Here is a 26,534-nt window from a genome sequence, read left to right as displayed (position 1 = left end):
AAAAGTACGGCATTTTCTGATATATGAACAGTCAGGTTTAGATATTTGGCCTGCCATGTTGGCCAAATCCCACCCAGGTCTTTCTGATATCATCAAAGGACATTTGAAATTTCTAGGGATTCTGTCACTACTTACCACAGCATCTATCCAGCCATGCTACAGCACTCCCATTTGAAGCTGCACCTTTTTTCCAGTGAAATTGAACTATTAGCAATCCTTTCAATGAATCCATGAATAGCTAAAATGTTTCCCTGACTAATAGAGGAAGTGAATTACTCTCTATGACTTTTATACATGGTATATAAATGACACAGTTTAATGTGAGAAAATAATTGTCGACACACAATAATTACATATAATTTCATATGATCTGATATGTGCAATTTAGTGTTTTATTAAACAAATACAGTAGCTAACCAAAATCAGATAGCTGATAATGGGAAATAACATTAAAGTCTGTGTTCCTAGGGTAATTATTGGTCATCTGAAATGGTACGTGCTCTAGAACATAATACAGAAAATTACCTTCCTGTGAAATAAGAAATACAATAGAAATAAAGTTAAGGGACATGTTTATTTCTGAGCTTTCTGCAAGCAAAATTGCTTTGATACAAAATGAGTTCAATGATACAGTGCTACCATCCACTCAAGCAAAAGAAAACCTCACATTTACATGAATGCACTTTATATTGATATTCTTACAGAATAATAGTTCAGATATCCAGAATGTGTCTGGCCTCATTGAAAGCAATGGCACAGAAATGCTGCAAGGTATTGGAGTATCATATTATTGGCAAGTGCTTAATTAACTCTGTGAGTTCTCTGGGAGATGCTGTATAAATAAGGGTACTGTGAATGTGTGTTTCTATTCCTTAGTAGTTTTGACATACATCCTTTAGTGTTTGTTTAGTTAGCTCAAAATGTGTAATTGTGTCTTTTGGCTTTTAGTATTCTCTTTTTCTTTTTTAAAGAAAAATCATGAGGTATCCTTTACTGTTAACTAATGACGTAGTGATAGGCCTTTTTTATTGAGGTTGCAGAGACTTACTGTACATTCAGTACACTGTACATTCAGCAATTATTTTAGTGTACTTTCTACATGTTACTGTGTACAACTGTTAGTTTACATTAGAACTCTTCCCCTTCTCACAGGATATGGCAAAACAAAAAAGAATCTGACAAAAATTATACACATAAAATAAGAAGACAAATACACAAATAAGGCCATCTGCAGAATTAAAAATCCACCTCTTGCAATATTTCACAATAATTTCTACATAATATTTTACATCTTAGGAACTTAAATATTTAATGCAAAAGGAAAAGACCTTTATGGAGCCAATCATATTATCTCTTCAAGGACTTGTCCAATTTGCTGGCTAGTGGCCTTCTCTGGGGAGTTGGAATCTTAGAAGGCTTGGCTGATCCTGGCCGAGAACCTGCTCGGGGTGTCGGTCTGCTTGTAGCAGGAACAGTCTCTGACATATCCGAGCACACAGACTGGATCTCTGAAATGTCAAAGTCAGATGCGTCACTGCCTCGGCGGCTGCTTGACCTGCTGCCAGCCTTGCTTCCTGCTCGGCTACCAGGTCTGCTTGGAGTTCTTCTGGTTTCTAGAAAGAGAGAAGGTAACTATCAGGATAAAAGGTAAGGATGGAAAAGTCCTTTCCTGGGTGTTTGGCAACCCCAAAAATTCCTCGTTGCACAAACTAAAATTTAGACCTCTGCCAAGCAAGCTAAATGATGCTTTGTCTTACACTAAAGAGAAGCAAAGGCAAGACCAAATGCTGACACATATTCATCACTAGCACATCTCATTAAAAATGCATTATCCTGGCAGCTTTTCTTGACTTACTAGATGTGCATTGTACCTTCACTCAACAGCCAGAGCCTTTCTTTCCCCTGCCATTTTCTCAGCTATTAATTGAAAAAAAAAAAAAAAAATTCAGTACCTGGTCTCTTCATGCATTCATGATTTCTAAGTATAGGCATCTTGGAGATGAAAATGAATACCACTATTTTTAAATGTGTACCCCTCTTTTCTAAAACAAATTAAAACCCATATAGATGAAAGCTGCAGCTAAACAAGGGCAAAGTATACATCCTGCCCATCAAAGGGCTGAGAAGATGAGCTCTCAGCAAGCCTGCTAAGTAAAAGCCTGCCCAGACAATGTGCCATGAAGAAAAAAAACACAACAAGGAATCTTAAACAGAAAACAATTAATGTGGTTTTTCATAATTTTCCAATTACTTATTAAGTATTTTTGATCTTCACAAATCTGATTCCCTGTATGTGTGAAGAACACTGTGTTGAAACTGAAATCTTAGGTGGCTCGTAATTTAAAAGACATGTACTCTTTGATCAGGATTTTCCAGTACCGCTGAGTATGTTTTGCAGAGCCCTAAGCTGTGAGGGAAAGCCAGCAGAGCTATCTTCTGTTCTAACCATCCAGCCCTCTCCCTTACACTGAGCTGCTCTGAGCATCCTGGAAGAGCACAGCTTCACTGCTTTCTATTTTTGTATACTGATTTTAAAATCTCTATGGGATATTCCATTAATAATTAATTCCATTAATTCCACCTACAGCTGCTCCCTGCAGTTCTTTCAAAAGAAATGGACATGTCATGAGTAAGTGACCCCTTAGCTCCAACACAATGGAGACTAACTTGAATACTGTAAAGAACTGGATCCTTTAAGTAAGTGCTCCTTCCCTAGTTCCTTGGGCAGATACATTGGAGGTACCACTGTCAAGAGATTGCTGTCATGATTTTGCACATCCAGAGCTGAACATGTGAACGGAGAGCCTGATTATGTGTGCCCTCAGCAATGGGCAGACAGTAGGACTTTCACTCCTTCCCACTCTTCTGACATCTCCCTTGAACCCTAAAGTGACCTTAAATATTCAGCTGGAAAACAAAGCAAGTGGTAGATCAATCTCTGAAGTCAATTCACTCACCTGCAAACTGAGCTCTGACTCTGGTAGCTGCTGTTGACAGGATGCCACTGTCTTCTCCTGAGTGGAAACCCTTCCCTGATAGATATCCTGGCAGTCTGAGTTTACTTCCTTGAATTGGTGTTCCCTGTGCAAAACAAAACACAACAAACAAATGCTTTTTTAACTGAAGATAAGGACTGGTAATAGGTGCTCCATAGCTTAGAATATGATCATCATAACAACATTCACTGTGAATCTGAAATACTGGTTTGAGCCACTATGAACATTATTCATAAGTTTAGAATGAAGTTTAGAATGTTCCTTTAGCAGTCTGCATTTGAAGTAGTCCAAATGTAAAACAACAACAAAAATAATTTTAACAGTCTGCTTAACATTTTAGCATCTTTGAGTGTATTTCAAGGCATATGAAGAAAGAAAAAAGCTACCTTCTTATAATTAGTCAAGCCTGTAAGATTAGTTGATGGTACATATTGAGATCTTATGTCTGCATAACTTGATTTTCCACCATTCTGTCTGTAGTTATAGGTGATGAAAATATTTTTAAAATTGAAACAAGGCTACCAAATTTTAAAAACCTTGTGCTAGGAGGAAAAAAAACCAAGCCAAACCAACAAAAAAACAGAAAAAAGGGGGATACGACTAATTTTAAAAGCTCCAGTTGTCAATATACTGTCTTACAGTGTCTCTACTACACAGTCTTACCCTGTCTGCTTTCTTATTTCTGAAATGAGTCTTGACTTACAATCTGCCCCAAATCAGAAAATTTCTTTCACAGCCACAAAAATTGAATCCTCAGATCTCAAAATGCATATCACTCACTAAATAAGAGGTGTATGCAAATAAGATGAAAACTACCATATTCATAGTAATTTAATTAACACAAAAACACTACATAAATATCCAAAAATAAGAACAACCAGTGCAGTGATGAATGCAGTTTGTGGAGTGGCCTGGATCCCAAGATCCTGTGTTGTGTGCCTTTGATCCCCATACGACTGTAGGCAGAATTAGGTACTGAAAACCGAGATGCAGAGGAGCGTGTTGGAAGCTGCCTTGAGCTAAGAACAGAGCAGAGGCCTGGCAGGAGCTTGCTTGGCAGCTGCCAGTTCAGACCACTTCTGGCACTTCTGAACAAAAGAGCGCTGAGTTGCTGCAGAGCAGACAACCTGCTGGCTCTGACAGGGCAGCTCACAACATTAAACCCTCGTTAAAGCTGAGTTCAGTGCCTGACATACAGCCAGCCACGCCCTGGGAATCTCTGCTATGCAGACACTGCTTGGGACGATAAGGAGAAAGGGAACAGTTACCTCCACTGAAGCTGCTGCACTCTGGGCAAGGCATTGGGATAGAATCACCAGTGCAAAAAATAAAACTAGCTGGTTCTTCAGTTTTCACCTAAGCTGAACTTCAGTTTACATATAAAATGAATAACTCCTCTCTTGGGCAGTAAATGCTGCAGAATGCCTTAGAAATTCACTGCAACCTACCCCACCCTAACCATTCCATTTATAATCTTAAACCACACTGGTTTACATAAAAGAAACTCACTGAAACTACTGGCAGTTGGAAGAGCAGATAAGAAATACAGTGCCCCCCATATGAAATCAGGCCAGCTGCTTTCCTGTCATTGTAATTCAATGAAAGCAACACCTTTCCATGTCTATAAACCCTTTAATGTACCATCAATTAATCTTTCACTGCAGTTACCAGCTAATAGATGAAAGAAAATACAGGAATATATTAGAAACTGACAACTGACTAAACTCTGTGCTGTTAATCATTCTAAGCAACAGCCCTGTGTGTTTGCAGCGCTGTAACCACAGACACACCTGCAGTGTGCACAAGACGCACAGAAGGAGGGGGGGAGAAGTTTGTTGTGCATCTTTGAGCAAAGCCATGCTGAGGTTATGGAAACTTTGCACCAGAAGGTGTCACATGAACAGCAATAGGCAGCAAAGTGCAGATTTGTGAAAAGTAGGTACAACAGAGGGGGTGGTAGCACAAGCTTCTCCTCTACAAGCCTTCCATCCAACCCAGGGCAAGAGTAACTCCCACAAATGACACATCAGTGTGCAGCCTGATCCAGCTGCAATCTTTTCACTGACTGTAATGACATTAGAGGAAACACTTTGGCTCCAACCCCCTTCAAATTTTGGTCGTACAGCCTAATTGTCAGCACAATCCTAATTGCTATACTGTCAATTTCCATGTAAGCCATGCTAGTTTCCTGTTAAGTCATCAAATAGCTATCCTGTTAGAGCAATGATTGGTCACTACCCCCTGAACAAAACTTTCAGTTTTTGTAAAGATTTATATATCACATCCAGATTTTTGTGCCATCTTCTTCATTGATTTGGTATTTTTTTATTTAGTGATTTTGCACTAGGGATCATGATTTATTAATCTTGTGCTTGCAGTTCATGAACTCAAAGTAAACAATTTTAGGAAAGAAACCTGCAAAGTACACTAAATGCTTTATTATTTTTTTTAAAGTACTTTCCCACATTTACTCAACCATTTCATTCCATACTTTTATGATTTATTGACCATTTGAGCTTTAGACAAATTCATTGAGGCTGAGTTTTCCTAAAATTAAAAAAACATGAAAAATATAACATAAAAAAACCCAAAAAACTTGGGGGGAAAAAAGGTAAGAAATAATTTGACAAATGTTTAAAATAAAGACAATGTATTAATATGCACAGATGTTGCAGCTGTGAAGCACTGAAACTCTAGTGGGCTGTTAGTGAAGTGACAGTTTTAGTGAAGGAAGTCATTAGACTAGAATTTCTGTCCTTACTGTACCTCTGCAGATGACCCTGGATAGTCTGAGGATTCTGGTGGCTTAGAAGGAGTTGATGTTTTGCTGTTTGTCAACCATGGTTTACCATAGTTGCGTGTTAAATGATGTGGTGTCTGTATGAAACAATGGTAAATCAAAATATGAAGGACAGTAGAGGAAAACAATGTCATGGAGAAGGATACCCAGGCTTTTACAGGGAAATCAAATCTCAGTAGAAATAAAAACTAAGCAGAAAGAGTTAATGACAAATGTTCTAAAATGAAGACATGACAGAGTTTATTTTTCATATGAAATGGAGAGGTTTGTTGATCTTTCTGAGCAATTCCCAAATTGCCGGTTAGCTCATGGGGCACTTTAAATGTAGAAATTTTTCTACTGCCATGTTGCAAACAAACAGTAGAGGAAACACATTCAAAACACTTCTCAGATCCTCCCCAGACTATGAAATAAAATGGAGGTATTTTTTCTCCATCGGCTAGAGAAAGCACCAATATTACTGGAGCAAGGAAAAACCCAAAAATTCAATCTATATCCCATTTGTTAACCAGTGCAGTTTTGTACATTTCTCCTTACCTTCGGTGTACTTGTAGTAACAGCTTGTGGGGCAGCTGCCTGGCCAGCTTGACTTGACAGAGAAGTAGATCTGTTGGGAGAAGCACCTCTTGAAGAGGGTCGTGATCTACGGCCCCTTGGTCGGAAAGCTGCCATGCTCTGACTGGCACCATCTGCCAAAATGAATTTTTCACGCAGCTCCACATTTGTCCTCCCTTTAGCTGCAAAGAAAGGTGTTCATTGAGTCAGATATGAACGTTGTCACAAGGCTGTTTATTGCCATTTTTGCCATGCCAACTCCAACACATTTTAACAATAAATAAAATGCATTACTGTGTAATGCATTTATTTTGGACACAGAGGAGTTATGTGCAGAACTCATTTATTCTAATACTTTATGCCAGCAGGAATGAACCACTGTCAAAGGAAGTCAGCGTGATAATGGAATGCTCAACGTGCTAAATCATTGTTAATCAATCAACTATTAATACATAGACACAACCTGATGGGCAGTTTTGCTAACTCTACAGCTATTCATAATAAATAATACTTGCTTGGATGTTCTAGAAGAAACAGCTAAATACAAATTACAGGAAAGCAGCAAATATATTTATTCAAAACTATGAAGTTATGTAGTTTGGCAACATGCAATGATGAACATAAAACCCAAACTATGATGAGGTAATTGGTGGCTAAGCACTCACACACACATACAGACACACATATGAGAGAATGTTCTGCATGAATAAATGCAAGACATGTTAGCATTTAACTGTGTCAGTGTGAATGACAATTGTTTTTGAAACACTCTTCAAGCGTGTCAAAAAATTAGCTTGCAAAGCACCAGCCCATGTAGGAACATATTAAGCTAAATATGATGGGTGAAGCATATAGTTAAAAGTGTATATAGATATATATATATATATATATAAAGCGGGAAGGAAATGAAGAGAGAGAAGAGGAGGAGAAGGAGACAAAGAGAGGGGTTTGCCAACCTATAGTAGGCTGAGTGGTAATTGAAGAGTTTGATTCCGAACGTAACATTTTACTCCCGTGATGATGAACTAGAAAAAATGACACAGGACATGGGTCACATTAAAGAAAATCGTTAGCAGGAGAAGAAATCAAGTACAGCAGCTGCATATGCAAGAGACTTGGAGCACCAGGCCAAAAGACAGGACTTGCGCAAAAGCTGCCCCTAAGTGCTCTGAGGTGAGTTCTCAAAGGTCTCCTAGGCAAAAAAGAAATGGCATTGGGACAGACTCGGCTACAGTCCCAAGTACACCTGTGTAACAACAGTATTTATCTGCTGACTTAAAGAAGTAATATAAGCTAAAGTGATTTTATATGACTAGGTGCAATACTTTTAAAGCTGTTTATGACAACAGTTCTTTGCAATGTGATTTATCTGAATACATGAGGAGCACTTGGTGGAAATGCAAATTTGCTAGGTGAAGTTGTTTAGGAAACGTTTGAACCTGCTTCACTGACTTCAACCAGACAAGGATTAGGTACCAATGAACAACGTCCAGTGATGCTGATTTGACAGAGAACAGTATTCTTTAGAGCCACTGTGTTGACATCTGCTCACACATACCCAAGAAAAAGGGATAAAGTACTATAGACAATACTGAGGACTGTAATAAGGAATTCCAATAAATTAATTGGACAGTTATTAAGTATTGTATCTCTCAGTCAACCTAGGAATGAATTGTAACAGTCTACCCATCAACAGGCCTAAGAAAAATGTTTGGTATATAACAGAATTAACCAAGTTAACCCTTCAATGAAGCTAGACCTTCTGAGGCACATTTTATTTTCTACTACCCTGCACTTCTGAGCAATAGAAGTAGAAAGCAATAAAAGAAGTATGACTCTGCAGGCATAAATGACTTTTCTGTAGTGCAAAATCAGGTGTTAAATTTTAGGTAGACCTGTAGTAACACCAATAAATATAATATAACCCTTACATTTAATAAACAGTATATGCAATACATTGGTAAGCAAAAGGACTATTTTTAACCCTGCTAAAAAAGTCACATATGTCATCATAAGATTATGACATCAGTTTTATGATACTACGATAAGAAGTTTTATGGGTACCTTTTAAGCCCATAGACAAAGGTTTCTAGGCCTTAGTGACACACTGCAAATCCTTACAGGGTTTTGTTCTTTTTGAATTTAACAGGGTTTTGTGGTAGCTTCTTTTTGGATTTAACATCCCTTACTTAGCATGACAGCTGCTACAAATACAATGTCTCCACCCTCTCAAGGTCTGTATCAAGCTGTTTAGAAACTTGTCCCAAAGTAGAAGCTGCATGAGAAGGCTGACATTGGAGTAAGGTCCACAGGACAGCCAATATCACTGTCTTCATTCACTAGGTCGCTTGCCTCTCCTGAACCTCTCTGTGCTGTTCTCATGCTATTACAATATTGATGAGGATGATTATTATTATATTCTACAGAACTCTTAAGAAGTGAAAATGCAGTATATTTTATGCTGCTAGGTAACAGGGTGGTATTACCGAGCTACAGAACATCAGGTCACTGTAAAGATAGTGAACATTATAATCTTCCTGCAGTTTTACTACTCTGGCTGCTATTTGACTTGTGTATCTCCCACTCCCTTCACAAATGGCTCCTCTCCAACTGTTTCTCCAAGAACAGTGCCAGGCAGAGGCTACCATCTCACCGCAGAAGTGGGCTTTCCACTGCTGTGTACTGAAAACACAGCACAACTGATGCAATGCCCTGGAGGGCTCAGTGACAGAGCACTCCCTGCTCCCCCGGAGCACAGCCTCCTCCTGACCAGAACATTTTCCACTTGCTTTGTATAAGGCTCAGGGCTCTACAAAGTGCTTCTGGGGAAGATGCCAAGCAAAAGACAAGATTATAGAGACTGAAAGACTGGGAACAGTCACTGCCCAGGGTTTTTTGTGATGGTGGTGTTACTCATCAATTCAACTGCCTTATTTTGATTTATTGTGTTGCTGAGATGGTCTTATTGGACATTTCTGTGTGCTATTTCTGCCAAGTCATACAAGCTGCTTACGTGCCATAAACTCTATCTGGGCTAAGTTCAGTTCTTACTTACACCACTATAACACTGAAGGAACTGTGCAGAAGACACCACAGTTATTCCAGACATACATCAGTGCAACTGAAGAGGATCTCAACCATGTGATTTCAAGTTTACAAAAACGTGACATTTAGTGAGATGATGTTTACAACAACTGGTTATTTTATGCAAATCAATCTCATCTTGAGACAATGAATGGTGACTGCATCAAAATAATATGCTGCAAGTCTTTAACAGTTCTGATACATACCACGGCAAGGATCATTTTTCACTAAGAACTCATCAAGTGCCATCCAGCCACCTCCAACACGGACCATGACCGTACTTCTTAGGATACGAACGAGGCGCAGTTGTTGAGAGTCACCAAACTGGAATAAAAATCAAATGACAGTCTGAGGTTCTCAGTCATTCAGATGCAGTTCAACACTGATAAGTTAAAAAAAATCAGACATTTTAAAAAGTTTATTTTGATATTTAATTATTAGTAAATGCTAAAAAAATCAATTTATTTATGCAGATTATTAAGGCTGTTAAGATTTCAAATCAGATGGCACTGCATTAATCAAAAGAAGATGGCAAGATGGTAAGAAAGAAACTCAGGTTTAATTTTATGCTTGATTCTCAAATGTCTGAGGTCATAAAGGAAGCAAAATTAGTAGTACATTATTTAATTGGTTACAGTCTGCTTTTGTACAAATTAATGAAGACCTATTTGCATTATTTCACTGGTAAAATCTTAAGCAAACACTCGTCTGCAACAGTCTTGATTTTTAATGTTGTCAGCCGAAAGGAAGGCAGCATGGCCTCACACAACCAGTATATGGTCTGGAAATTCAATGTGCTATGAGTGTTGCACAGTTCTATCAATTGATTCATCTGTGGGAATATTTTCAGGTATAGCACTACTGTGCTGACACTGTTTCCCTATAGCAAGGTGCGTGTGGGGAAGGGAACATTAAAGAAGCAATGAATGATTAATAACTATCATTATGTTTGTCATTCCTGTGTCTACACATCAAGGTTCTTCACAGTTCAGAGATGCACAACAATCTGCTGCAGACTAAGATCCTTTATGAATCCATTCTTCCTTTGGGCTGATGGCCACGCCTAATGTATATTTCGCTCTTGGAACCTGTGTAACAAGACCTGTACGCGGTACCTTCACTCAAATTCCGATCAAAGGAAGCAGGACCAAAATGTTGACCTCACAATCGCAAGAAAACTAACCAGAAGAATTCAGTACTTTTTAGAAAGAAGTACTAAAGTATTTTGACACCAGATCACCAGGCCAAGTGCAGTGCACTCACAGAAACATGCAGAGCACTCACTCAAACCAATGGGAGTCGAATGCACCTCTTTGGGAGAATCTCTGACCCTTGGAGAAGGCTGGCCATAATTCAACTGTACCTACTCGCTCCAGTGAGGGGACTGAACAAACCACACAACAAACGTGCTCCCTACTTGTTAGATGACTTCAGTTGTTTGGAACTACTCAAGCCAAGAAGAGAGAATAAGTTTAAAGGAATATTACTTTTAGGAACCAAATAAAAGAAAAGCTTGCTTCTTAATTCAATAATAAATTGTATTTGTTATAAGTAAGAACATTCACATGAGCATTATTGTAAGGACTTTTTAATAATGCATTCAATATGTGCCAAACAAACAACCATTTTATATATATATAGATCAAAGTTTTTTCAAAAATGGCATTCAAATTGATGCTGTTTATTTTCATTGGCTTGTTCCAACCAAAAATTTTTTCTAGCAATTCTGAAGATAGTATCTTCCTTCTTTTCTTTATTTTTTTCCCTGTCCCAGACTAATTAGTCAGTTAGACCCCATCAGGCAAGCACACCAAGGGTCAAATACAGTGCGCTGTGGAAACTGCCCACCTAGCTGCAGTTAATTCAGAAAGTGGGGCTGGAAAGTCACACAGTAATACAATAGTATCTATCATGGCATTTCTTCTCATGGTAACTCAGTTGATTTCCTTCCTAAAATAGCCTGGATACCAACTTTCTTTAAACAGTTTTTAACACTGTTTAAAATAACCAGAGGTAAAAGCATAAGGGAGTTTAAGCTACAAAAAGGCCTCTTCTTAACAATAGCCTGTAGGTGCCGTTCTGCATCAGTAAGAATTAGATGCTCTCGAGAAATGCTTTATGTTTCCCAGATCTGAGAGTACAGATGACAGATAAGAGGATTAACATAATTTCAAACAGTTCTTTCAAAAAGAGACTTGTTCTATATGTGGAAAATATTTTAAATTATTGCTTAGATATATTGCTTGAGGCATGTGGCAAGATTATCCACTGCTCTGCACTTTCTTCTACACTTCAATAGTCTCTGCTAGTAAACAAGAGTGCACCCACATTTTCAATATCTTGAGATTTAAAACGGCTATTGCTGTTAACACCAGCGTGTCCAGAATGGATTACATCTGTTATTGCCTTTTTAAAAGCATAAGACAGTAAGAGTATCTGATATCTGGTGTGCATAAGGTGTTTCCATTCTTATGGGGCAGATACAATTTAGCACTTCAGGAAGCTGTGTATCAGTGTGTAGCACCAGAGTAAGGGCTGGGTAGTGTTTCCTCCTGAGGGAGGACTCACCAGTGACCCAGCTGACACAAGGTATTCTTAAACACAGCTCCGATACATTATAGACTTGCCATAGATCCTTGAAAACACTTTGGGAGAGGGATTAGCCTAAATGGGAACAGCAACTTTATTTTGCCTATTTCCAAAATACATATTTAATGATTCACTGCCTTAGTACATAAAATAATAACAATCAGCTAGGTTTTTAATCAGTCTGCTTGATTGTGTAGAGATTGTACCCTTTTTTGCAAAGATGAAAGTATTTTTTGTGCAATTTTCAATTAAGTAAGTGATACGACACTGGGGTCTGTTTACCATGATTAGCCCTTAATCGAATGGCCTAAAAAGATATAACAGAATTTTGAAGGATTCGACTATAAAACTCAAAATTGATTAGATAATCGTAATCTCTACAACTGCAGTTTAAATGCTCAAGATTTTTTTGCTATAGGAATTGCTGCTGACTATTATATGGTTCCTTTAAAAGTAATATCCTTTACAAGGAAAATGACCAAAGAAAGCAGGTGAGGGATTGTAGAGGAGGGATCCTGAGACAAGGAATGCTCCATAGCATTTAAAGAAATACCACAGCTGACCAGCAATGAATTAGCTGAAAATGAAAGGATGGCAAGAAGACTGACCATTGCAAGCTTAAATCACTATGCGTTAGAAAAGGGGGGGGGAAAAAAAAAGGGAAAAAAGAAACTTCATAACACATTCCACTGGTTTATACCTGATTTCCCAGGAAGAACTGATAAGAAATGAAAAATGGAAGAAAGACACGATTAGTTTACAGGAAATTCTCTACATGACTCTAGAACACATGCAAACTAACACATTAGACATTCTAAATAAGGTATCTACTTGAGACATGAGCAGGTAGCCAGACATCCAGAGACTGAATATTGGAAAATATTCAAGGCCTTCATTTCCTTCCCATTGCTGTTTCTGTGGTCTCTTAAAATCTACAAGTACTTATTAATCTCTCTTAGCCAAATATTGCATATTTTACCTGAAATTGTTCTGGTTATTGAATCCAGGGGTAGCAGATCTTTCTCTACTGTGTGATATTTATTTTTCTGAGATCTAAAATCATTCTGCAGCTATCTAACACTTCGCTTATACTTCAGAAGTATGCGTGTTCCAATAAAATGACAAAAGAGTGTAAAAATGATTGAATACACTTTGTTAAAAGATTGTTGAAGTACAACACAAATACCACAAGAAAATATCAGTTACTGTTTTTATGAAACTAATAGAAAATCAGCTATAGTTTAAACAGTTAAAGTATCCAGGCAAAAAGACCGGCTTTTGAGGAGACATTGTACGTATGCATGTGTATGGATGTGTGCAGTTAGCTTTTAAAAATTCCTGATTGAAAACAGCTTCAGTAGTTTAAGTGAAAAGAAAGAGAAGCAGCAGGAATTTTCCATATTTTTAGTCTATATGTTCTAACAAGACACAAAAATTTTGACAATCTTAAAGAAAATGTATAATTGTCATTCAAGATTTTTGTGAATTCATATAGCCTAATTCCTTGTGTAAACCGAGTCATATGAAGACAGCTGAGAGAACTGAGGTCCTTAAAAGACTTACCCTGTACTTGTTATCCCCAATCTGTTCCACTTGAAACCGTTTCGCACATTTACATTTCGCTACCTGCCTTGTAACCTGCAAAAAACCACAACAGGACAATTACTGTAAATACCACATTTCTAAAGATTTGTGTGCCTAGTAAACTTCAAATTACATAGGAGTGAAAACAAAATGAATTCTTGTAAAAAGTTACTCCAGGAGAACAGAATGCAACCTAAGAAAGCAGAAAATATACCTCATCTTCAATTTTGTCAGCATCTGTGAGAGGCTTGTATGCATCCTTGTTTGGATGAAGAGCTGCTACAAATTCATAGTAGTCAATATATCCATCACCATCTCTATCAAAAATGTCTGCAACAGCACTCATTTCAAGTCGGCTTGTAGGGAATTCTGCAGGACAAAGACAACAACACAAGTTAAATTTTTTGGCTTTTCAATCCCATTACAATGAGAGGCTTTATCACAAATATTAAAAGGTGATTAGGCATTTGGTGACAGATAGTGCTTATCAAAAAAATAAGGACATTCAAACAAGTGAAGGAATCTTTCTGAAAAAAAACCAATCCGGATCTCCGGTGTTACCCAGATATTGGATAAAATGAGCACCATAGTGTGGCTTGAAGACAGACACAAAAGCAAGGGCACAGAATAAACTGTAAGATATGTTGGGGGGAGGGTAAACATTTTGACCTTCAAAGTGTATAAAACACTAACAAAATAGTGAGGAGATGTCAAGCAAGCATTTCACTGCTAATTAAATCTGGAATGCAAAGCCTTCCCAATGTAGATCTATGCATGGTGTTCCATGAAGTCCTTCTTTAGACCAAGTTCACAATGCAGAGTATTAACCCACACAGAGATTTCTTGATTAAATGGTCAAAGAAAATGTCAAGGTGATGAACAGGGATTATATCAGGAGTGTTTGGCAGTCATAATAAATTGATACCAACTGCATTAAAAGAGTAAACTATTTAACCTCTTGGTGATATCAGGTTTTTTTAATAAATTTTTGTTAATTCAAGCAAAACAGCAATATTCACATATAGTGATCTTTTACTCTATTTCCTCAAGTAGGGGGGAAATATACACAGTACAATATTCTCCTACTGAGCAACACTAAAATGAAATACTAGGAGCAGCCCAATTCTGAATCATTACTGTTCAAAGCAAAAGTCTCCATGATTTGAAGATAAAAGATTATTTTAAGTATTAGGCCCTTATCTGTTATGAGTCTGTTCCTAAAAGGAAGCATGATCACATACATGTTGTGGAAGACTTACATTACCACCAACTGTGCACACCTAAGGAATACCAATCCATCAGGAGAGCTAGGAAAATTCCTTTCCTAGTTCGATTGCTCAGCATTTTAAGCCTTATTATACAGGTATATGAATATTGTCATGGCTCATCGAAACACTGGTTTCAAAAATTACACAGTTTCCTTCTATAATTGAGACTATTCCATGTAAGTTCTTTAATAAAAATCATATAGTCCTATGAACTGATCTTGAAAATCATCTGTAGGTTATATAAGGTACTTTTTACTATTATGAGTAATCAGTCAAAAAGTAATTGTTGAAGTAGCTAGTATACTATAAGAATGACAATCTGAGTTCAGTAAACCATCAAACTACTAATTAGGTAATAATATAAATGTGACATTTGTAACCCGATTCACAATGTAAAATAACTGGAAAGAGTTTCTAGAATCTAGAAATATTTTCAAGTAAAATAATTATAAAGTAATACTTAATAAATTCAAAAAGGAAATCTGTGACCTTCTAACATAATAAACTGTATAGTGTAGACTATCTAGACGAGATGACTTCATGAGATGTTTGTTCTAAGTTCAACACTACGTTAATTTTAAAACTTACTTGAAGAAAGAATTCCATCGATAAACTCCTGTCTTGTAATCTTTCCATCCTGATCTTTATCAATCCTTCTAAAGAAGTCCATCACACGAGACTTCTTATGGTTCATCCATCGCATGTATTTTTTCCTCCAGATATCAAAATCAAAGTTGGCAAATTCTCTCAGCTTAAATAAAAACAGAAAGAACATTTTTTCAGCTGAAATCCATCAATCTAGAACATCAATGAGATAGATACCATCTGCATTTTGTTGAATAATTGATTCTTTGAGGACCTATGCAAGCATTTTAAATATCTCAACTCTCCTCATTTAAAGTGAGGATGACAGCTTTTACAGCACATTAAAGCACATGTACCACAGTGTTTTCAGTTAGCTGTGTCATACAATATAATATGGAAGTTGTTTACAGTATTGGCAATTTAATCCAGGGTAAAGAAAATTATGCAAAAAGTATGTCTATTCTGTACAGTGCTTTTCTGACCTCTTCAAGTCTGTCCAAAGCATCATTAAGTTTTCTTCTTCTTTCCAGGGCCAGAAGCCAGACTTGTTGCCATTTGCTGACTAAAAGGTTTACCCGTGGATTCTTGGTTTCAATTTGTGCCTGGGCTGCTGATGGATAAATGCCTGGTGTTGGGGAACGCTTTCCTGTTAAAACATGATAAAATGCACAGGTCTCACCCAGCTCAAACAAAACAAACATTTACAAGAAATGCACTTGACCTTCCTAAAATTATTCCTTCCTGTCTCAAATAAGGAGATCATACCCATACCCCAAGATGATTCTATATAATGGGATGATTTTTTTTTTTCTTTTTTTTTTATCATTCCTGGGGAACAACCCAGTGGTGGTTACAGTCTCTTTTATCTAGCCAGAGCAGCTAGTGAGGGTTCCACAAGTCAAACCACACAGTTTAAATTAAATCTTCGTTAATCTCTCAGAGTTGCAAAGTAAACAACCTCATTTTAGAAGCAGGCTCCATGTATGGGCAAGTATAAAATACAATGGGTAAGTATATCTAAAAATACAAAAAGCAATTTCCGCACCTGATGATTCACTTTCCATTCAACTCCACTGAATACACTTCTAATTGGATTAATACAATTTTATAGACAGTAAGAGCACAATTTTGTCTCTGTATCTTTATGTGAAGTTATTTGCACTTTCAGATAATGGTAGATTTGCAAAGACTCCGCATGTACTTGCTCTTGGAAGTTTAAGGGCACAGGAAAGGCTTCACACTTTAAAAACAGCTATTCATGAAGATTAGGACAAAATGTAAAAATACTTGTCCGCTCTTAGAAATTTCTTCACAATGAATAAAAAATGAGAAGTCATTAGAAAAGTCAGCCAAGAGAATTTTACAGTTTCACTAGAAGTTAATCAAACTTATTAGATTATTAGCAATCTGTAAACTTTATAGATAGAGCAATGGTATGTGTGACACACCCCAAAACACACTGTTACTTACTTCCTGCTCTCCCCTTATCAAGGACAGGAATATGAGATTGTACTGGAGAGGGTTCAAGTGCTTTCCTTTTATAGGTCTTTGTAACTTTATCCACATCAGGCTGTTTTCTGGTCATTTCTTCCATGAATGTCTGCAATCAGATAGAGGTGATCTTAATTAACAATACACAAAAGTAACCATGGGAATGAAAAATGCACACAATAGCAAAACACCAAAGTTAAAAGAAAGGCACAGAAAGATACTTATAATGCCAGCCTCACAAAATAAACACAGATAAATGTTTTGTAGATAAGAAAAATCAGCAGTATAAGCTTTTAAGATCACTATGGCCTGGCTGTTGAAAGAAGGCTAAATCTAAAAACCAATCTGTCAAATTCCTTTATTAACTGTATACGGTGAGGTGATATATAACAGAATTCTGCCTCCAAGATCTTGCTGTCCAAACTACATTTCACAGAAGCGAGCCAGCTCTGTTGTGTAAACTGGGGTAAGTCTATGAGCACTGCCTACACCAGCAGCTGCCTCTGGCACTTCATAAACCTGTTTTTGAAATCCAATCAGTAAAGCCACACTGCAACGTTATTTCTAAGGTGGCAGCACTATCATACATTTCATGTGGGTCTTCTTTCATTCCTAGTATTATCCTTGCTTGTATTCAATCATTATAAGAAAAAATAGCAAAGGAGATTCACACTTGGTCATGAAGCCTAGCTGAGATGTGAGCCCCACGTGAGTGACACATGTCACTTAATAATCCTTACCTGATGTTCGGCTATAAGCGCTTTAACTTCCTCAATCTCCTGGGGGATAACCTCCTTATCTTTTTCAGTTAGTGTAGTCTCTGCCCACTGCAACCAGGACAGCAAGGCTTCCAGCAGTTCCTGGTTAGCAATAAGTGCAGCCAGAGCTCCTGCCAGTCTCTGTTGATGTTGTTTAGCCCATGCTAAGACCTTGACGAAGAAACCAGTATGTGAGTATGTGCACATCTGAAATTCTTAACAATGTATTTAAAATTGCTCTGCTAACTGTAAACCCAGAGCTACTTCTTAGGCCTACTGATGTTTGAATATCAAAGCTGTTAAACGTAGTGGCTGATCACTAACAATAGCTAGGTCACTAGAATTCCTAGTTCAACACATTTCTTCCACAGGTATTCAGGACCAGGCACTGCTAAACACAGTAATTAGCACATTCAGTCAATATAATAAGAATTTTAACAATATGTGTGAGTTAGTGAATCACACAGGATTTGGTGTCAGTTCTCCTCCTGGGCACTCCTGAAGCCATACTTTGCTATCACCAGGATTTTGTTTTTCAAGCTTAATATAAAACAGAAAATATCACCTTAACAGCTGAGAGTATAACCTACCTGTAGCGACTTAAATAATTTAGATATCCTAGATTTAAAATATGTTGGACTGAAATCCTCTCCAATGAAATCAGAATCCTTTACATTTGCCTTGTATTTTCTTTCCTTTGTAACTTCTCAATTTCTCCCTAGAAACTATTGGCTTTCCTCACTTGGGAAGTGTCAGACAGTATTTCCTTTAATACATACAAACAAAGAAGCTTGACCATCTGCTTTAGCTCTTAAAGCCCTGTAAGTTTTGAAATAAAGCCTAGGGAAGCACAGTATTCACCTCCATCACCACGGGTATTTTAAATGTTTAGTTCTCAACAGCTGGATCACTTCCTCACAGTGTAACTACCACATTACTTGTCAGCCATGTTCTAATTAAAGATGGACTGCTGCAATGAAGATGGTTCAACATATACTGACCTCTTCAAACCTGGCTCTGATGATTGTTATCCAGTGCTTAATGGTGGTGATGGAGTCTGGGTGGCAGATAGCCAGAATAGCTTCTCCCATACCTGTTGCTTTATTCAGTTCTGCCTTTTTCTCTTCCAGTTTCTTCATAAATTCCTAAAACAGAGGTAATAACTTTAATTAGATGCTGACAAAACTTGCAAGAGAAATCTGAGTGCATAATCTGGAAGGTCATGAGCCTTTTGACTGATCAAGCAGATCCAACTTGCAAGAGACGAGTTTGACTTGTATGAGAAAAGCTTAAGTGTTTAAAAAGCCTATTCCACATAAAGTACTAAAACAAAGCCCTAAAACCCAAGCTTGCTGCTCCTTAAAAGCCCCATGCTCTAAAGATGCATGCCCTTCATAAAGAAACAAAGGAAAATCACAGCATTTGGAAGTGCTGTAAACCAGATATATGATGGTTAGAATCACTATTGGTATTATTTCAACGACTTGGTTTGTCAGTTACAGTACTTCTTCATAATAAACTATCAAGCTCCTACCAGAGGCTGGAAATGTCCAACTATAATTACATGCTCAGACAAGATGACAGAGTTCAGGAGCAGCTATACTAAACTAACACAAATGTGACAACTCAGCAGCTGAGGGGGAAAGACACAGCATGTGGGAAAAATCTCATAAAAGCAAAAGGATGTTTACAGCTTTAGGCACCCAAGCTGATAGTCACTGGTATTCCTATGATGGCAGGACCAGAACTGGATGTGAGGCAGAAACAACAACAAAAAAAAAGACAACCGGAAGGAGGACTTTTCCCATGCTTTCTATAGCTTGCATTTCTTTCTTTTTTTTTTTTTTTTTTCCCCTTGCCCTTTTATTTTTGGTTAACCATCACTACTACAATGGTTTTACTTTTCTGCCTAAATGTTATGCAAGTCTGTGTGTCTTTGTGAGCATCCTTAACTGGAACTGCTAATATCTCTCAGTGTCTAGTGAAAATTTTTGTTATACTTTAACATCTTTAATTAGGCTACAAAAAGGAACCACATCTCTGAAAGCTTAACTCCTCCTCTTTCTGGCCATAAAGGGCTATTTTGGATTAAAGATGAAACTAAAGAGGAGCCAAGTCAAATCCTAGACAACCCAAAATCACCAAAACATCATAAAAGCAGGTTCTTCATCAACTCATGATGACATTATCCTGTGCCTTTATAAAGTAAGTATGAAGTTATTATGAAATAAAAGTGTAAAAGACATAATCTCTTCTACCTTGTTCTAGAACTGTGGAATATGTAGGCTCTACATTTAAATGTATTTGTTGCTAACTGATTTTGATTTAAGCTTAAATTATTGCCAAAGTTTAAGACCCAAATCATAATAGCACACCTTCTTTCACAAAAACGCATGCATCCTTACAATATTTCAGTTCAACATGGATTTGGAAAGGTTGAATTGGATTGTAATGAGAGATTACCAAAATAAGCCAGAGTCAGGTGGAAAATGGGCAAAAAACCCCCATTGTGTTCCCCTGCCCAGCTGTACTAGAACGTTTCAAGAATTAAAGCTATGACGCACTACTCACAGTGTATTAAACTCTCCCTAATTGTACTGAACTCTGTGGCAAAACAGTGGTACAGACACATTTACAGGAGAGGAAATGGGATGCTTCTCATTGAGCAATGCAGTGCATTAACCCACTGCAGCTCAGTCCCTAGACAGGCAGACAAGTGACAGATATCTCTCTGAGATAGCAGAATTCACTAAATCATGTGCAATATTCAAGAAGAGAAAGATCAGAAATAGGCATAAAGATGGACCGTTTGGATAAAATATTGTCCTGAAGAAGCATTTCTACATGTAGTTGAATACAAATGCAGTAAAACTATTTTATGAGTCACAGTGACAAAAGGAAGATACATTTCATATTTATGTAATAATTTCAGTCATATATTTTTATTTTAATATGCAGCTTTATAATGCATACATGGTATTTAAAAATAATATATATTACTTCTTCCCTTATTTTCTTTTTGTCTTCTTGAAAACTAATGTTATAAGCTTAAAAGGAGATATCACCTACTCAAGAAAAATTGTGAGAGTATGTTGGAGTAAAAGCTTCTCTGGACTCAGGCCCAGAGGAAAGCCAAAGCACAGGGGTTGAATTAAAACCTTTGAATAAGCTAAGATACATGAAGCCACACTGAAGTGAAATAGAAATATAGATCTTTAAATTTTAGTAGAAATATGTGCTAAGTGCCTTAAACATTAAAAAGCTGTAGCAGAGACCTTAAACACAGTTCTTGCTGCAGCAGTGGTACCTTTTCACAGAATTCTTTACTTTAGGACAAAATATAGATAGAATGGTACTGTTCACATATTTTAGATGGAGTGTTCACATAAACAAGAAGAACTGATAGAAACTGTATATGCAAATCTGTGTAATACATGTGTAACACTTGTGTAAGACTTACGACTGTTAGAATTAGACCAGGATAGGTTAAGAAAAAGAAAACTAGAATTGTGTGTTAATCTTATTGGTCAGTTAACAAATATAATCCACACTTCTGTAACAAAAAAATAATAACAGAAGAAACTGGAATTAGAAGAAGAAGCTGTTTGCTGTTGTCGTTTGGCCTTATCATGTAACCCCCTTGAACTCTGCCTTCAAGAAAGCTATGAGACTATGAAATAAAGAACTTAGCAGAACAGGAGCCTCCTCTGCTCTCTTACCCTGGTCCAAGAAGGAAGGGTACCCCGTCAAAAGCTCAACAAGAGTAGAAAAACTGTAGTGCCATAATCTTCCTTAGCTTAACAGTTTCTCTATTTCTATTCTTTGCCCTTGAAGAGGAAAATGTGGTTGGGAGAACACCTTCTAAAGCCTACTAAAAAAATTTAAGTACAGTATGGCCACATCTAGCACCAAGACTGGTTGTGTTGTGCTAGCTATCATCCTTCTCAGCCGGACAGGGTTTCTCAGAGACAAACTTTGCTTTGGGGTTCCAAGTTACGCTTCAGCTTTGGCAGCACAAATTTTGAACTTAGTACAGAAATATTTTGCTAGTCCATCTATAGTGCAGAGGAAGACATTTCAATTTCTATTTTCTAATTATTTCAGTGGACCTAAGATTTCACTCAGTTCTTTTCTCTGTATTCAGGAGAGTAAAAAAATCAAATAAAAGGGAACTGGTGAAGCACATGTGGAGGAAAGGCAGCTAAAAGACAAATGTCATTGCATCAGGTTGCTGCTGCCAACATTAGTCAACACATTGTCAGGTTGCTACATCAGCACATGCTGATGTATACATACATTTGATGCATACATACATTTGCTAGCTTATGACTGGCATCCAATTTCCAGGACCCTAAGTTAAAACTGAAAACTTTTTCAAAACAGCATTCTAAGTACCTTGAAAACTCCTTAGTTAAGAGCCATTTAATAGTTGCATCTTGCATGCACTCCTCGGCATAAAAATATTATCAAACTCAATTTAAACAGGATGCTTTTCCAATCTCCATTTCATAAATTTTGCTATAACTTTCTTCAGAGCAATGATGAACAAATACAGGACTTATAATTTGTTCTATAACACTGTGGGCACTACACTCTTGGTATTATCACTACTGCATTTACAAGAAGTTTTGTGTAAGCTCAACTGTGCATGTTTGCAGCCCCCTGTTAGGACAGTGAAAATTTGACCTCTATGATCCTTACTTAGCCATTTTCCCATTTCCTTACTGCAAAGTTAGTTTGATGGCCTGTAATCTACTATCTGCAGTACCTATGCCAGTGCAGTATTTCAGTAGCCAATGCATGTGAAGTATGACAGCACACCATTTCGCCATGACAAAAGGTTCATGCATGACAACATCATTCTGCTGACATTTACAAATGACCTTGCAAGAAAGGTATATGCCAGTTTGGTCAATGGTGCTAAGGAGACAGATACACTTTTGCTACTGTAGCAGTCTGTGTGGTAATTACAGGCATCATACCCCACAGAGGGGTTTGCACCTCTCTCTAAATGTTTACAGCAAATTTCTAAAGGCCCATTATTTCCTTAATAAGCCAAAATGACTCAAACAACAGCCCAAGACTAGTCTGGGCATCAAACTGTTAACTACATTAAATTTCTAGCTTCTCTACAGAAAGAGTTGCAAAACCCAACACTGGATGCTGGATAGAACTACCTGGGATAGACTCTGCTGCCTCCTTTCCTCTAATTTTGCCACCTATCAGAGCAATTAGAATGAAGAGGATCCTGGTCATTTTCTTGCTTACCCTGTGCTGCTCTATCAGTGTACGCAAGGCCTCTTCATCATCTGGAAGGACGCCGTGGAAACGAAGAGCCTGCTCTGCCTCTGCCAGCCACTCCAAAAGGACATGGACAACAGAGTGGAATTCTTCTGCCTGTTAAGATACAAGAAGTCATGGTCACTCATGTGGTGACCTGACCGGCACACTGCAGCTTACACAAGGAGATTGAGCCCACATTTGGAATCATTAATCATCCAGCAGTACCGGCACATTATCTTTCCATTAAAAAGTCAATGATACACAGCACTACATGTTCATAACTGTAAAAACAGCTCATGCTTCCCAAAAAATTATAGGAAGCCTAAAAGCCTGTTCATGCTTTTAGGCATCTAATTTATAGTGTATTTGCAGCTCAGTTGAGAATGTTCTGCTTTTACACTGACAAATTACACAGGAGGTGCTTTCAGGGACCAGCTGGAGAGATGAGAACCGTATTGTCTGCACAGCCTAAAGCACCAGTTAAGCAAAATGAATTGACAGCCTGTTGGAGAGTGACTCTTTTGTATCTAGAGAAAACAAGGAAGATTCACCTTTGGGTACAGCCATGTTCAGACAAAATTAGTGTTTGTGGTAAGTTCAGGATTGTGTCTGCTGAGCAAAGCAGAGCAGGAATATTATACATAGTGGATACATTGCTACTGCAGGAGCCCCATCCTAGCATCAATCCAAACTAGTATATCTTCAGAGAGCTGTACATCCATATTATCTCAGGTTTGGAAATAATACAGATACACCTATTTATTTGGGATGGGTACCAGATAATGCTGACATACACAGACTGTTCTAGGTCGTGACTGCACTCAGCACAACTCTATTTTTTATTGAAAGCACCTCACTGTGCATTGTAATTGTGCCAATGTAAAGAAGTTTTCAATACCCAAATTTACTTCTTTCTAGTAGGGCACAAAAAGCATAAATATGATTGCAACCCCCTGCTTCTTGTGAAAGGGGCATAGTTCTTTATCATCCTTCATATTTGTCTGTAACTTCAGTGATTTCCTTAGATGGTAAGGTCTTTGAAACATTTGTTTTGCATTTGTAGTAGAGACTAATAATAACAGTAATAATAAATGCTAAGAGGCACTATTTATGTGCTGTGGTAGAGGGATAGACAAGGTAAGCAATGCATGAGCAAGTAAATGAGTATTTTCAAATGAAATGAGAGTGAATGACATCAAGTGAAAATGAAATTAAATTTCTGGCAACTAAACTGCAAGATATTTTCACTGCTTCTCGTACAGTACATGTAGCAACATTATTATTCCTCTACCTGCCGAAGAGCCTGTTCCAGTCGTGTTTGCTTGGATACTGACAGGGCACAAACTGTCTCCCAGCGAGTGCTTAGCTCCTGCATTTGGACTTTGACCCAGGAAGAGTCATCACGACTGCCTTCTATCAGCTCCCTGGCAGAGCGCTTCAGAGCCTGGACACTGCTTGTTCTTTTTCCCAGCTCCTTCTGGAAAACCTAGACACCATCAAATATATTTGAAATGTTTAACTCATTAAGGCATACTTATGTAAAAAATAAGAGAAAACTACTGGTTACAAAAAGAAATAAAAACACAGATTTATTTCTGTCAAGAATAACTCCATCTAGGTGATGCAAAACACCCAGGTTCTGTTTGTTAGATTCCATAGGAAGATATTAATACTCTCTTCTATAATAATAAAACTGGAATATGGTAGGAAAACGTCAGACAGATCCCAAGAATCCATTCTGGTGCAATGCAGGGGAAATCTATTCTCCTTACCACTGCTGGCTTTCCATTCTTTATCAAAGCAATTGATCTGACACAGTGATTAACACATAAGATGGCTGTGGCAGGAAAAGATCAGATCAAAAGATAGCAATCAAGGAGAGGGTTTAAAATCATCAAAACAATCCCCATCTGGGGGTCTAACTGTAAGGTTGTGGCTCTTCCTGCTTATTCATATATTTATGTGGGAGTATGTTCACATTAGCAGATGGAACAAGCTCCAGTTACTTAAGGGAAGTCATCTTAAAAGAAGATAATTACAGTGTGCCCTGCCACTGACTGCAACTTACTTGGGATGGACAGTGGGATTTCAGAAGCAACTGAAGCATATTGCAGGCTAATTTTTACAGACTACCGTTGTTTCCAAACACTTTTTTTATGAGGCCCAAAATCTCCAGTGGACATGAGATACTGAAAGTCACAGAGGGACCTTCACCTCCTAATCCTCCCAGGCTGCAGAGCTCTGCTGGTGTGTCACCTTTGCAATACAAGTAACCTCAGCAGCCATTTCTTCTGACATACTGAACTGCAAAACTGGGGTTCAGAGGTAGAGTCCAACATGTCCTACTTGTTCCCATGTCCAAAACCACTTCAGTAAGAAAATACTGCAGGTTTCCAACATGAGCTTCCTGGGCCATGGTCTAGTTGAAATCTGTGCACAACTTTAGCATTGTAATTACTTTTCTCAATAAATATACAGCAGCCCCACAGGTCTGAAAGGCTGTAGTCATGACAAGTGCACTGGACATTTGGTTAGCAGATAAACTAAAAAAGAGCTGTCTGCCCCAGATTTTTGTCATCTCTTGCCCCTAGACACATATTCGCAAATGCATATCTGTGATTTATGGCATGATATTGATAAATACACAGGGTAGCACAATCAAATAGAATATCTCAGTGCTAACTGGTGTCAATGAGTCACTAAGAGTTGTCCTCTTTCAAGTATGTTTTATAGCATTTTCTATTGTTGACTACGTTTGTGTTACAAAACTAATTCGTATTTCTAAAAATTACAGATTAGTCAAAGATAAAGATACATTAAAATGTTACATTTATGAGCAATCCAGTAATTAAAAAATACTATTTTTGGAACTACCTTGTGGTTGTCAATCAGGTTCATTACTAAATCAATGTCTCCATGTACTGGCTGGTCTTCTGCTAGTTGAGGTTCAATTTTGTATAACCAGTCAATGAGAGCTTGCAGAGCATCAGTAAACTGTCCCGAAAATAGCAGGGCTTCCTCCAGTTTATTTTGTCTGAGAGGGGAAAAAAAACCCCAAACAACCACACACACACACACACACACACACACACAAATCATTTATACATTTTAGGAAAACAGTTTCAGCATAAAATAACAGAATCATAGAAGTGTTAAGGTTGGAAAAGACTGGTCGGTCATTGAGTCCAACTGCTATCCCAGCACCACTGTGTTCACCACTAAATCATGTCCCCAAGTGCTACATCCACATGCCTTTTGAACACTTTCAGGGACAGTGACTCAACTACTTCCTTGGGCAGTCTTCTTCAATGCTTCACAACCCTTTCAGAGAATAAATTTTTCCTAAAATCCAAGCTAAACCTCACTTGGTGCAATTTGAGGCAGTTTCCTCTCATGCTGTCATTTGCTGCCTGGGAGAAGAGACCAATCTCACCTGGCTACAGCCTCCTTTCAGGCAGCTGTAGAGAGGTCTCCCCTAAGCCTCCTTTTCCCCTAAGCCTCCTAAACACCCCCAGCTGCCTCAGCCACTCCTCATCAGGCT

The 26,534-nt window shown here is 37.8% G+C and overlaps 1 protein-coding gene across 15 annotated transcripts in view; it reads right to left on the bottom strand.

The window, feature by feature from the left end:
* Positions 1-371: 371 nt before the first annotated feature.
* DST (dystonin) overlaps positions 372-26,534 on the bottom strand; it is a 292,238-nt gene continuing 266,075 nt past the window's right edge. For 5 of the 15 annotated variants that reach the window (XM_039568018.1, XM_039568020.1, XM_039568021.1 and 2 more), the window contains 17 exons: positions 25,868-26,027; positions 24,285-24,479; positions 22,979-23,107; positions 18,712-18,855; positions 17,693-17,881; positions 16,932-17,061; positions 15,944-16,107; positions 15,465-15,627; positions 13,823-13,977; positions 13,588-13,662; positions 12,725-12,742; positions 9,642-9,759; positions 7,308-7,376; positions 6,334-6,533; positions 5,763-5,873; positions 2,958-3,081; positions 372-1,613 (listed from right to left, as the gene is read on the bottom strand). In XM_039568018.1, coding sequence (XP_039423952.1) covers positions 1,348-1,613; positions 2,958-3,081; positions 5,763-5,873; positions 6,334-6,533; positions 7,308-7,376; positions 9,642-9,759; positions 12,725-12,742; positions 13,588-13,662; positions 13,823-13,977; positions 15,465-15,627; positions 15,944-16,107; positions 16,932-17,061; positions 17,693-17,881; positions 18,712-18,855; positions 22,979-23,107; positions 24,285-24,479; positions 25,868-26,027 — 2,410 coding nt within the window. In that variant the 3' untranslated portion in view covers positions 372-1,347. The remainder of the gene's footprint in view (positions 1,614-2,957; positions 3,082-5,762; positions 5,874-6,333; positions 6,534-7,307; positions 7,377-9,641; positions 9,760-12,724; positions 12,743-13,587; positions 13,663-13,822; positions 13,978-15,464; positions 15,628-15,943; positions 16,108-16,931; positions 17,062-17,692; positions 17,882-18,711; positions 18,856-22,978; positions 23,108-24,284; positions 24,480-25,867; positions 26,028-26,534) is intronic. The other 10 variants (XM_039568030.1, XM_039568024.1, XM_039568025.1 and 7 more) reach the window with 3 other exon arrangements.

This window comes from Corvus cornix, chromosome 3, assembly GCF_000738735.6.
Source record: "Corvus cornix cornix isolate S_Up_H32 chromosome 3, ASM73873v5, whole genome shotgun sequence".
NCBI lineage: Eukaryota > Metazoa > Chordata > Aves > Passeriformes > Corvidae > Corvus > Corvus cornix.
The sequence above is the reverse complement of the archived record's forward strand: the minus strand, read 5'-3'. Positions and strand labels throughout refer to the sequence as shown.